General features: G+C 41.1%; 1 protein-coding gene across 1 annotated transcript in view; it reads right to left on the reverse strand.

Moving 5' to 3' along the window:
• The window catches only part of LOC143808065 (putative cation-transporting ATPase 13A4), a 597320-nt gene that overhangs the window by 171911 nt on the left and 411486 nt on the right, over positions 1-13923 (reverse strand). Inside the window, exons 19-20 of the mRNA XM_077290324.1 lie at positions 8634-8803; positions 7897-8019 (exon numbers count right to left, since the gene is read on the reverse strand). Coding sequence (XP_077146439.1) covers positions 7897-8019; positions 8634-8803 — 293 coding nt within the window. The remainder of the gene's footprint in view (positions 1-7896; positions 8020-8633; positions 8804-13923) is intronic.

Here is a 13923-nt window from a genome sequence, read left to right on the forward strand (position 1 = left end):
GAGCCCTTCCTGTGCGGAGATGGTGCAAAGTCCCTCCTGAAACCCTGGGATGTCGCCGCAGCCGCCGCCAGCATCATCCATCGGCCCACGCAGACACTCATCGCTGCGCACGACCTGGTCATGCAGAAGACCCAAAACCATGGGGTATGCCTAGGGCCGGGAGTAGACTTGGAGTCCAGCCTACCTGTGCCGCAGAGGGCCACCTGCCAGGTAAAGCCCCGGTGGAGGCCACCAGAATAAGAGTGAAATCTCCATGCTCTGCAATTGTATATTGTTCATTAACTGTTCGTCTTCTGTGTTTCCTGTTGCTGCTAAAACCCGACCAGGGTTAGTTCTTAAAGGGATCCCTTAGTTGACCCGGGATCCCTATCTGTGCCTTTTTGTGTTTTGTTTTTTATTCATCAGTGTTTCCAAAGACTGCTGAATCATGGACGGTGAATGGTTCACGAACTGTACTGTAAATAGCTTGCACCCTCTTAAGGGTGTCCTCTACTGGTTTTACAAAGAGAGAGCTTTGTGAAGAGACTGTTCCTGAATACAGCATGGAAGCTCCTGTCTAAAAAAAAACAACAAAAAAACTTGCAGATAGAGAGAGTCTGCACTACCTCAAAGAGACTTGGTTCCCTCTTAAAGGGAACATTCACCAGTTGCACTTAATGTACAATGTTGCCTTAAAGACAGTGAATAGTAATAATGTTTTGGATAGCAAGTTATATGTACCCTGCTAGTTAGTTATAGAAAATGTTTGATAATGTTGCTAGAGATTGAGGACAGGAAAGTGAACCCATAGGGGTTAGATGGTGAGTCCTCCTGAGAGCCATAGAGAGATGGTTCGGTGATCCTGTAATCAGAAAGAAAGGCAGTAGGCCTGGGCAGATAGACAGGCGGTCCTGCATATGACAAATCAGAGAGTAAAAAGAAAATGTTGCACTTAGCAGAGAAAAATGAAGAAAGGTTAATTTATATTTTAGGAGTTTTATAGTAAGCCTTTAGTGGATTCAGCTTATACATCCTTAGAGGCAAAGTTAAATTATTGTTCAGAATCTGCACTTAGTAGAATACCCGGCTGGGTAATAGAAGTTATTTATAGTATGTTATCTAAAATATTTAACCATGTTTGTAATGTTCCAGAGTCCTCACCTCCCATAAAGGGAAGCACTGTTATATTTACTTGTTCATTGCATTTTAAAATTTGCATGTCTTTTTGCTGACTTGTATTGTTGTTTTCTTCCCAGTCCGGGAGTACTGGATTTAACAGGGGGGGAGTGCAGTGCCCCAGAGTCCTGGTCATTGCAGTACTGTTGCTCCGCCACTAAGGGGAGTGATGGTACGTCTGATGGCACCTAAGGAGTTCACCTGACCAGGTATCACAGTCACACATTACACGTCACACTCTAGCCACCAGGGGGAGCAAAGGGTTCTATGATTAGGCCACTCCTCACAATCTGGTAAAACTGGGGGCTGGACAGAAAGTTAGTCAGAAGCTGACTGGGTTGGAACCAGGCAACATCCTGTGGCAGAGGGTTTTGCAGGGGAAGATTCAGGGGTCCCTGTCAGGGGTGGGATCCTGACAGAGGCCTAGCGAACAGGAAAGAACATTACGGGACCACGCCTGCACTTCATTGCGGCGGTACCCAAAGAAAGGACAATAAGTGAGGTTTATTGTGGAGAAGTGAAAAATGAGATCGCAGCACAAAGGAGATAAAAGCCAGTAGGAGTCGTGCCGTAAGATCGAGGCAACATCCTACTGAGGCGCGTAGCCGGTGGCCGGAATGCTGAGGAAGTATTGGGCTCCAAGCATTACTTCAAACAGCGGCAGGACAGTTAATTATAGGTTGGCTGTCTCACCTAAATCACCTAAGCAGACATAGGGGGCAATTGTGGGAGAGGGGCGACTCTAGGGTCCCAGAAGAACTCCAGGCCTACCCGTCATACAGGAGAGTTCTAGCCATATCATCTGGGGGACGGAGAAGAACATCAGAACAGATACGAGTTGTCAGAAATAACATCAGAAGCAGACACAACAGTTGTGAGGACTATCCCGTGGTGCTCAGCAGGGAGGTACTACAACACACAGGCACTAGAAGGAAGGCACTGATTTCCACCTGTGAAGGGAACTCTGGAAGAGCCATCGGACCGGCCGATCTCAGCCAGCCCTGTTAGCAGTACTCTGGATTGTGGCTCCTGAAGCCTTCAGTAAAGAGGTAAAGACACTGCAACCCTGTGTCCTCGTTATTCATCGCGACTTGCACCACGCACCATCACTACATCCTTTCATTGGACTCCCCTTAGCATGCTCACGGACCGGGTCTAGCCACCGTGACAACCCCAGAACCGAGACAGAGAGAGGCCCGGTACCGAGTACCCCGCGGCCCTGCGTCTGGGGGCGCACCAAAACCGCCATATAGTTCCGCCGTTTGCTAGCAGCAGGTTCTCCTGCATGGTGGACCCCGGTCTGCGAACGCATCAATTACAATAAAACCTCTATATTTACTCGGTGCGTTCCTCTAGCCCTAACATACAGTTTATAACGCAGAACCGTGAAAATAAAAAATCCTTTTTTTCCACAAAAATTATATTTTAGCCCCCAGATTTGTATTTTCCCAAGGGTAACAGGAGAAATTGGACACCAAAAGTTGTTGTACAATGTGTCCTGAGTACGCTGATACCCCATTTGTTCGGGTAAACCCCTGTTTGGGCACACGGGAGAGCTCAGAAGGGAAGGAGCACTGTTTTACTTTTTCAACGCAGAATTGGCTGGAGTTGAGATCGGACGCCATGTGGCGTTTCAAGAGCCCCTGATGTGCCTAAAAAGTGGAAACCCCCCAATTATAACTGAAACCCTAATCCAAACACATTCCTAACCCTAATCCCAACGGTAACCCTAAACACACCCCTAACCCTAATCCCAACCCTATTCCCAACCGTAAATATAACCCAAACCCTAACTTTAGCCCCAACCCTAACTTTAGCCCCATCCCTAACTGTAGCCTTAACCCTAGCCCCAACCCTAGCCCTAACCCTAGCCCTAAACCTAGCCCTAACCCTAACCCTAACCTTAGCCCTAACCTTACCCCTAACCCTAGCCCTAACCCTAACCCTAGCCCTAACCCTAGCCCTAATTGGAAAATGGAAATAAATACATTTTTTTATTTTTTTTATTTTTCGCTAACTAAGGGGGTGATGAAGGGGGTTTTGATTTACTTTTATAGCGGGTTTTTTAGTGGATTTTTATGATTGGCAGCCGTCACACACTGAAAGATGCTTTTTATTGCAAAAAATATTTTTTGCGTTACCACATTTTGAGAGCTATAATTTTTCCATTATTTTGGTCCAGAGTCATGTGAGGTCTTGTTTTGTTGCGGGACGAGTTGACGTTTTTATTGGTAACATTTTTGGGCACGTGACTTTTTTGATCACTTTTTATTCTGATTTTTGTGAGGCAGAATGACCAAAAACCAGCTATTCATGAATTTCTTTTGGGGGGAGGCGTTTATACCGTTCCGCCCTTGGTAAAATGGATGAAGCAGTTTTATTTTTTGGGTCAGTACGATTACAGCGATACCTCCTTTATATATTTTTTATGTGTTGGCGCTTTTATACGATAAAAACTATTTTATAGAAAAATAAATTATTTTTGCACCACTTTATTCTGAGGACTATAACTTTTTTATTTTTTCTTTGATGACACTGTATGGCTGCTCGTTTTTTTGCGGGACAAGATGACATTTTCAGCGGTACCATGGTTATTTATATCTGTATTTTTGATCGCGTGTTATTCCACTTTTTGTTTTGCGCTATGATAGTAAAGCGTTGTTTTTTGCCTCGTTTTTTTTTTACGGTGTTCACTGAAGGGGTTAACTAGTGGGACAGTTTTATAGGTCGGGTCGCTACGGATGCAGCGATACTAAATATGTGTACTTTTATTGTTTTTTTTTTATTTAGATAAAGACATGTATTTATAGGAACAATATATATATTTTTTTTCATTTTTTGGGGAATTTTTTAAAACTTTTTTACCCATGTGAATATATATTTTTTTACACTATAACATTGCCCCGGGGGGGGGGGGGCATCATGTTATAGTGTAAGATCGCCGATCTGACACTTTGCTGTGCACTGTGTCAGATCGGCGGTCTGACGTGCACAGATCCTCCAGGCTTCCCGGTGCCTGCTCTGAGCAGGCGCTGGTAAGCCACCCAGATGCCGCGGCCATTTTGGATCTGGGCCTGCTGCAGGGAGGAGGAGGTAAGAGACGCTCGGAGCAATGGAATCACATCGCGTTGCTCCGGGGGTCTCAGGGAAGCATGCAGGGAGCCCCCTCCCTGCGCGATGCTTCACTATACCGCCGGAACACTGCGATCATGTTTGATCGCAGTGTGCCGGGGGTTAATCTGCTGGGGGCGGTCCGTGACCGCTCCTGGCACATAGTGCCGGATGTCAGCTGCGATAGTCAGCTGACACCCGGCCACGATCGGCAGCGCTTCCCCCCTGAGCGTGGCCGATCGCTATGACGTACTATCATGTCGAGGGTCAGATAGGCCCAGGTCACCTCGACGGGATAGTACGTCTAAGGTCTGAGAGGGGCTAAATTTCCTATAAAAGTGGTATGGTATTAGGAAACAAATCTATAATAAAGCGCTGGACATGTCCATCTGTCAGATGCTGGTATAGACTGCGCCTGAGCAGTGTGGCTGGAGTCAGAAGGGCACATCCAGCGTCAATATATCAGGCTGAGGGACCATATACCAAGATGGAGGAGAATATACCAGGCTGGGGGAGAATAAACCAAGCTGGGGGAGCATATACCACGACTAGCTATTGAACCCGTTCTATGTCCAGGTGGTGAGCATTTTTATTGGTACATTTTTGTGCTATATGAAAGGGAACCTGTCACCAGTAATAACACTGTTGACCTGCAGATATGCTGTTAATGTGCATGTTAACAGCATTATTATGCTGCCAGGCGCCTGCACGCTGCAAAATGCAGCTGGGAGAAAATGAACTTTAATTTTTCCCCCATAATTCAGCTTCACTCATATGGTGCGGGGAACCACGGGTTCAGTCTGTAACGGGGGCCAGGGTGGTATTCGTGCCGAGGGGCTTCTGTACTTTTATTGCACTCCGGTGCCCCGCTGCGTTAATAAAGTGTCCATTTTGTGGTGTGCTGTGTGTGTCATGTATTTCACCCATCTGTGGGTCAGGACCCTTCACAGCATGCAGGGCTCCAATCTATCACAGACACACACAAATGTTATCAAACTCCAAGTTCAATTTCAAGAAAATTCTACTTACCTCGTGCTTCTTCATAACAGCCTTATTCTAGCAGTTCCCCCTGATCTCTCCTGTCAGCATAACCTCTGGCAATATGGTATCCAGTCCTGCAGTTCCCTAGGCAATCAAGCTAGCTGATTCTAGGGGCTCCCCATCCAATTTCCCCATCTTGGGCGAAAATTCAAGTTGCCACTGCAAATCCTGGTCAGACTGTAAGTCCCCGACATCACAGAAGTTACCCCACAGTCTAGCCACTAATTCTTTCAAGCTGACTAGGTCCACTTGTGCCCTGCAATCTTCCATTCTTCAGAAATCTCCTTTCCAGTTCTTCTTGTCTCTTTCTCTCTCTCTGGACAACAACAACTACTAACTTCTTTCTAGAACAATTCTCCTCACAGACTCATTCCTCTCACAACCTGACAGCTCTGCTCAACTCTACTAATTGAAATTACCTCAGGGAGACACTCTAACCGTCACTACACTGGCCCCGCCCCCTTTCTCAACTGTCACTACTCAGGCAGAAACCAGTTCTTAGCATGATCTAATATCTAACTCTATAGTGCCCTCCAATGTCTAACCCGCAACTACACTGTCATAACCCTTACCAATGCTGACCTACCACTGCCACTGACTGTCCCTATTTGTGTCCCTAACACACATATATCAGAACAGTGTCAGCCATTATTATATTATACAGTTTCAGCTATCATATATTACACATGGCACACTGTAAACATAAAACGTACCCGGTTTCATTTGGTAGGCATGTACAGGAATGCAGGGCCCAAACCAGCCGCCTGCATACCCCTTACAAGTCCTTGCTTTGAGAATACAGAACCGTGCCTCCTGCCCTGACTGACAGCCAGCCTCAATGTAGAGGAAGTGTCAGTCAGTGTCGGAGGCGTGGTTACAGCAGCCGCTCTCTATACTCAGAGCAGTGACTGAACACGCAGCGCCCCAACCTCCATGATGGAAATTGAACGCTGGTGGGAAGAATAAAGTTTGTTTTATCCCAGCTGCATTCGGCTCCTTGCATTCGTCAGGTAGCATAATAAAGCTGTTAACCTCCAGATTAACCACAAATCTGCAGGTTAACAGTATTAACTGTTTAACCTTATTAATTAAGGTTCCCTTGAATTTAGTAATACAATACTTCAATAAAATGGTGCCGGAGTCAGCGTGTGCGTATACCACAATATCCAAATGCCAATTTATTGAAGACTCCGACACAGTGTCTTAAAAAAAAAATGGTGCCAGAAATGTACCAATAAAAATGCAGAACAGGTTCAATACCTAGTTTACATATACAGTATATTGATGCAATGTTAGTTAGACTTTGGGCAGGTGCACACCACCATAGATTCTCTCATTCAACAGAAAAGGGTCGATCATTCACATGACATTCAGATCAAACTCTCATCAGAATTTGATCCGATTGCCAGCATAGTGTAATCTGATATTCTGGGATGAGAGAATTGGAGCACACAGTGAGGAAAGGATGGAAAACAAAATTTCTCCATCTTCTCCGTTGTGTCAGTGCACGGACTGCACTCAGATGTCATTCCAGTGTAGTTCAATGATTTCACACTCATTGACTTGAATGGCTAAGTGTGATACAATAATCAGATAAAACTCAAAAATGCTGTGATTTTTTCCTAGTACAGACTTGGTCCAAGAAAAAAAATGGACATGTGCTCGGCTCCATAGAATAACATTGGTCCGAGTGCAATGTGATGTTTTGTCGGACCGCACTTGGAAGGAAAATACAGTGGTGTAGGCAAACACTTTAAGATGTCTAATTCCAATGAAACAAGAATACTGCTCATTAAAAGGAATATGGCAGTAGAAACAACCTTTGTAAACAGTCTATATGAGCATACACGTCATAGGAAATTGTATACCTTGATTTCTGCCATCTGATGTCTTATTCCAGAGAAATCCTCACTTTTCTCATATATAAATGACCTCTTCCAGGCTATGGGGATGATGTTACCTGGAAGATAACTCTGCCTCCAGAGCTTGCTTAATTAAAAGGGGGAGTTACCAATGTGAGACAAGTAACGTACACAGACCAGGAGAAATTAACTTTGTGTTCTTGCATACACATTATTTGCAGCTCTCTCAGCTGTTCTGTATTGCAATAATATTGCAGCCCTGTCTGCCTGTGAGATGAAATCTGAAGCTGAGAGGAACCTGCAGTTTTGTCAGGTACAATCACACACAGCTCTGCAGTGAGATCAGGAGAGCAGAGAGCGGCCATTACACATCACACTGGTGTCTCCCCCTTCATGTAAAATAATCTCTGGAGGTGGAGATATCTTCCAGGCAACATCTTCCCCATAGCCTTGAAGAGGTAGTTTGCATAAAGTGATAAAAGATTATTTCTCAAAAACCAGACTTCCAATGAAGCATACAAGTAAGACTTTTCTAACCTGTATTCCTATATTAATAGATTAAATACAGTAGGTTAAATGTGATAGCTGATTCCCTCTAAAAAGAGAATGGAACCACTCCGATGACTGAAGATCTGAGCCTCCTGAAACGGACAGTGAACTTTTCATTAATTAACATATTGTGCAAAATATAAGTAAATGTAAAGTCAAAGCTATTTTCTCCACTTACCTTTGGCAGCACATTGGAGAAATATTGTGTTAAAACCTGATAGGACTTTCCATTCATTGCAAAGTGGAACTTTCCAAGGATAGTGGGATTATTAATCCATCCTTCATTTACATTAATTTGTGACTCCAAAAAATAGAAAAATCAGATTATGAATAAGTAAAAATGTATCATTTAAAAAAAAAAAATTTAAATAACTGTTTTATGTCACCATATTCAAAACGCCTTAACTTTTTTATGTTGATGGAAATGTATGTGGGCATGTTTTTTTGTAGTATGAGCTTTGTGTTGTTCTATTTGTACTATTTTAGGGGACTTATAAATTTATTTTCTAAATGAGATAAAATGATGCGATCAGTTCTAACTCTGGTTGCCTCAGTTATGGGTATGAGCTGACTTCAAACCACCCTCATAAATGATGAATCTGGGCCCTAAATTATGCAAATTCAAACTCCGGAATTCATGGCAATTAATATTTGGTTATAATTTCACCTGACTTGTATTTAGATTGTTGTAGGCAAGAGATATGAAATAAAGTTTTAGAGAGTTCATACTTATTTTTCTGTTTCAGATTGTATGGACATCCCTTTTTGGCCAATCTATGTAGTAGCTCAATCCTCATACTGGAGCATAAATGCAATTTTGCATATTAGATTATGGAACTGTACATACCCTACTCTGTTTTAATAGTCAGTTCCATTATTAAAATATATTTTTTTAAATTCTGTAATAAAACATACCTTAGCCTTTAAATGGATTTCATGTGTTTGACTTTCAGTCAAAGATTTCCAAGTAAGTGAAGCAGGTAAGTCTTTCTCAGGTTCACAGGCCTCCAACATAATTATGTTGCTGTTGGAGGGAATCATTCCTGATTTTTTACCAACAGTCACAGCCGTCTGAAGGTTATCACCTATAAAACATAAAACTATAGACAGTCCAAGGAAAAGGACAATGATGTTTCAAAATGGGGCAGCAGTCCCTCTATCTCTCCATTTACACCACTTTCTACTTTATGATCTTGGCACTGTCAAACTATATAAATGTGCTGCATTTGGACTTTAGACACAGTCATATCTAATTTATTTCTAATAGGCGCATGAAGATCAGATTGTATGCTGAATGGAGGGGGATGCAATTGTAATCTGAGTTAATCAGACAGTACATGCAATGACCACGACTGTGGATGTTGTTCTACTACCTCTGGAACGTGGCAGACAATAACAACTTCCTGATAAGGAACTGTGATTTAAGGTATGGTCAGATGGCCGTAGCTTTGGATTGATTGGGCTAATGACACTCTGATCAAACTGATCAGATTTTGATATGAATGTCAGCATAATGTGATTAAATTTTCTAGGATGAGAGAATCGGAGCACACTGTGAGTATAAGATGGAGAAAAAAATGCATCCATCTCCTCCATTCTATTACGCTGTGGAAATCAGATTGCACTCGGATATCTTCCGAGTGCAGTCTGATGTTTTCCATGCACCCATAGACTTGAATGGGTCAGTGGCATCTGATTTCAAAGTGAAGTTGTAACATGATAGATTTTTTCAGTGAAAATATTCATGCAGCAGCATTGCTCCATTAAATAACATTGGTCTAAGTGTTATCTGATAAAAATTCGGCTAGCACATGTCTGATGTTTCCGCCAGCGTGAGCTAGCCCTTAGAAGAAGTCTGAAGCACAAATGGCTGAGCTTCAAGGAAAATATTTACCACTGGTTCATAAAATTCTAAAAGCAAAGCAAGAAGTGAATTGTCATTTAACCAATTCATCCCGAGCCTGTTTTCTCCTTCCTGACCAGGCCAAATTTTACAATTCTGACCACTGTCACTTAATGTGGAAACTACTAAGGAACGCTTCAACAGATCCCAGTGATTCTGACACTGCTTTCCCTTGACATATTCTACTTCATGATAGTGGTAAATTTAGATTGATATTTTTTGCATTTTTTTGTGAAAATATCAGAATTTTGGCAAATGTGTAATTTGTATGCCTTTGAACCGGATAGTTAAATCACATAAAATAGTTAATAAATATCAATTAACACATGTATACCTTACATCATCATAATTTTTTGAAAAATTTTTTTTAGGAAGTTAGAAGGATAAACATTTTTCATAAATGTTCCATTTTTCCAACAAAATTTACAAAACCAATTTTTGTAAGGACCACATAGCATTTGAAGTGACTTATAAGGGGCCTATATGACAGAAAATACCAAACAGTGACATAATTCTAAAAACTGTACCCCTCAACATGCTTAAAACCTCATTTCATACGTTTATTAACCCTTCAGGTGATTGGCAGGAATAAAGGCAATATGGAAGGAAAAAAAATAAAATATTACTTTTTGCCATAAAAATGTTGCTTTAGCCCCAAATTTTGGATTTTCACAATAGTAACTGGAGAAAATGGAACGTACTGTCTTTTCTGCAATTTCTCCTGAGGATACTGTTACCCCATATGTGATTAAAACTACTTTTGAGACACAGTGCGAAGTTCAGAAGGGAAAATGTGCCACATTGAAGCTTAGATTTTGCTGTAATGGTTTGAGGGTGTCATGTCACATTAGCAGAGCCTCTGAGATGCCAGAACAGCAGGAACACCTAAAAGTAACCCCATTTTACAAAATACACCCCTCAATAGATTTATATAGGGGAGCAGTGAGCATGCTGACACTATGTGTGCCTCACAGAATTTTACACTATTGGGCTGTGAAGAAAGAATAATTACATTTTTAACACTAAAATGTTGCTTTAGCCCCAAGTTTTTATTTTTTTTATTAAGCTAATAGGAAGAAATGAACCATGCAGCTTTTTGTGCAATTTTTCCTGAGTGCACCAATACAATACATGTAACCGGGAAATACTTTTCAGTCACTGCGGACAGCTCAGAAGACAAGAGCCATATTATAGTGCAGATTTAGCTGTTATAGTTTGCGGGTGCCATGACCCACTGCAAGGGCCTTTTTTTTTTTTTTTACAAATGACACCTCTCAATGAATTGACCTAAGGGTGCAGTGGTCATAGTGACACCATGAGTGTGTCACAGAATTTTACACCATTGGGCAGTAAAGAAAAAATAATTACATTTTTTACACCAAAATTTTGTTTGGCATTTTCACACATGAGAATGGATAAAAATGCAATACCCCACATGTGTCTGTGCCATACTGCTTAGCCACATGGTGATACTCGAGAAGGAAAGAGCTCAACTTGACTTTTGGAGAAAAATTATCGTATAATAGTTTGCGGACTTTATATACAGAGACTTGAAGTTTTAGAATAGCAGAATCCCCCCTCAAGTGACCTCATTTTGGAAATTACCCCACAGTGAAAAATTATCTACAGGTGTAGTGATGATTTTGACTCAATGGGTGCTTTCCAGAAATAAGCAACAATGGATGTTGCCTAGTGAAAATTGCAAATGAGCCATTGTAGTGCCTGTACATTATGCCCAGATGGTGCTTCTGGATATATGCACTATAAATTAAGCAGGCTCTCATCACTACAGAATTGTCAAACATGTGGACACTAAATTTGGTTTAGACACACTGTGGGCCTTAGAAGGCAGGGGTGGATTTGGATTTAGGAGTGCAGAATTTACTGGATTTCTTTTGGGGAGCAGAGTCACAGCATTTTTCCAGCGTCTTTGTGCTTCCAGTAGCGTGGAAGCCACCTATATTTCCATTGACAGATGACGGACCTGATTGGGGACTGTTTTTTTTGTGGATTGAGTTGAAGTGTTTATTGGGTACATTATACATAACATTTCGGAGTACATTTATTTTGTGCTCTCTGCTGAGCAATTACATTGGGGTTTCCATGTAAATCTTTGAATGGCATGATTCAGATGAAACCTCATTATATTCACTATAATGAAACAGCAGAGTTATTGCTCGCTCACACTGTCGAGTAGTATTCGATGATATTTGTATGCGAGGGAATAGGATGCTATATGCAAATGATCATCTGCTTAAACTGACCCCGCTGCCTCCTCACCACTACCGGGGCTACTGCCTCACCAACACAGGAGCCCCTGCAACCCTCGACCTAAAGTCTCATTCCCCACCATCCTTTAGAATGTAAGCTCACAAGGGCAGGGTCCTCGCCCCTCTGTATCAGTCTGTAATTGTTAGTTTGCTTACTGTAAGTGATATCTGTAATTTGTATGTAACCCCTTCTCATGTACAGCACCATGGAATCAATGGTGCTATATAAATAAATAATAATAATAATAATAATAATAATAATAATAATAATAATAATAAACTCTGCTAAGAGCATCAGTCGAGTGTCATTTTAGCGTGATCCAATTCTCTCTCATGCAAGAATCTGATCACAAGTGCTGAAATATGGAGAACTTTATTTCTATATCTTCTCAATTCTGTGAATCGACATAAATCAGATTGCGTTCAAATGACATCCAACTGCAATCCGATATTTTCCAGGCACCCATAGACTTGTATGGGTGCACGCCATCCAATCTACACTCTCAGTCGCAGCATGCAGTGTTTTTTTTTCATGTGCCGACTCACCATGAGAAAATAAACGCTAGTCAGCACTGCTCCATAGTATAACATTGGATCAAGTGGTAACTGATTAACTATCAGATAACACATGTCTGATTTAAAGACTGGCTACTTGCCAGTGTGAGTGAACTCTAACTCTGGTTTCAATCTGGCCTGTATTCAATGGTGTCCTTCTTTTCAGAGGTGCACAACACTGTGGCCAACCAAATTGTTATGCATGCTTTAGAAGACGGACACTGTCGGATCGTAGGCCAGGCATAGACCACAGTGCCTCTATCTGCCTCATTATAGGTAATCTTTCACCAGAGGTTCCGTCTGAATCACGTATCACAGAGATTTACACAGAACCTCCAATGTAGGTGTTCAAAGTGGAGTGCATGATAAATGTGAGCCAAGGCTTACAGCAATCTTTGGGAGGCAGAATGAACAAATCAACAGCAGGTGAAGAATTGGTTTTCTTTATTTTTCACACCGCACCTTGTGTTGTATAAGTGATTAGACGACTTTATTCTTTGTCTGTGAAATTACAGTGATATCAGATTTTTATCTTTTTTTATGTTTGGCTGCTATCACACACATTGAAAGACCCTTTCTTTTTCCATAAACAGGTTTATGCATTGCCATATTTAGACAGCCATAAGTTTTCTATATTTCTGCTGGCAGTCATCTGAGGACTTTTTTTGCAGAATGAGTTGACGTTGCTCGATTGCTTTTTATTATGATAATGAACAAAATCAAGCAATTCGGGGGATGCTTATTTATGTACTTTTCAAATGCCGTTTACTGTGTGGTAAAATTGATAAGGCAGCATTATTTTTCATATCAGTGCAATTACAGTGATACATCATTCATATAATTTTTTATCTTTTGCTTCTTTTACACAAAAACTGGTTCATGTAATTGTTTTTGCTTCTCTGTATTCTAACATCTATAGCTTTTTTATATATCCACAGAAGGAGCTACATGGTAACATGCTTTTTGCGCGGCAATATGATGTTTTCAGCTATACCATTTTTACTTGCATTTGTCTTTTTGATTGCGTTTTTTTGGCAGTATGATGAAAAAGCAATGTTCACTGAAGAAGTTAACTAATGTAAAAGATTTATAGATCAGGTTGTTTTTTGTGTACTGTTTTTGTATTTTTGTTTTTACATAAACCTTTTTTTTCCACAATTATGCAAAATTCCCACTCCTACATTGGGAGAATTAAGTATTTGATCCCTTGCTGATTTTGTAAGTTTACCCACTGATTAAGACATGAACAGTCTACAATTCTAAAGGTAGGTTAATTTTAATATTAAAAGATAGAATATCATAAATAAATCCAGAAAATCACATTGTATTAATTATATAAATGTATTTGCATTTTACAGTGAGAAATAACTTTTTGATCCCTCTGGCAAATAAGAATAAATACTTGGTGGCAAAACCCTTGTTGGCAAGCACAGCAGTCAGATATTTTTTAGAGTTCATGATGAGGTTTGTGCACATG

Source organism: Ranitomeya variabilis, chromosome 2, assembly GCF_051348905.1.
Source record: "Ranitomeya variabilis isolate aRanVar5 chromosome 2, aRanVar5.hap1, whole genome shotgun sequence".
NCBI classification, from domain to species: domain Eukaryota; kingdom Metazoa; phylum Chordata; class Amphibia; order Anura; family Dendrobatidae; genus Ranitomeya; species Ranitomeya variabilis.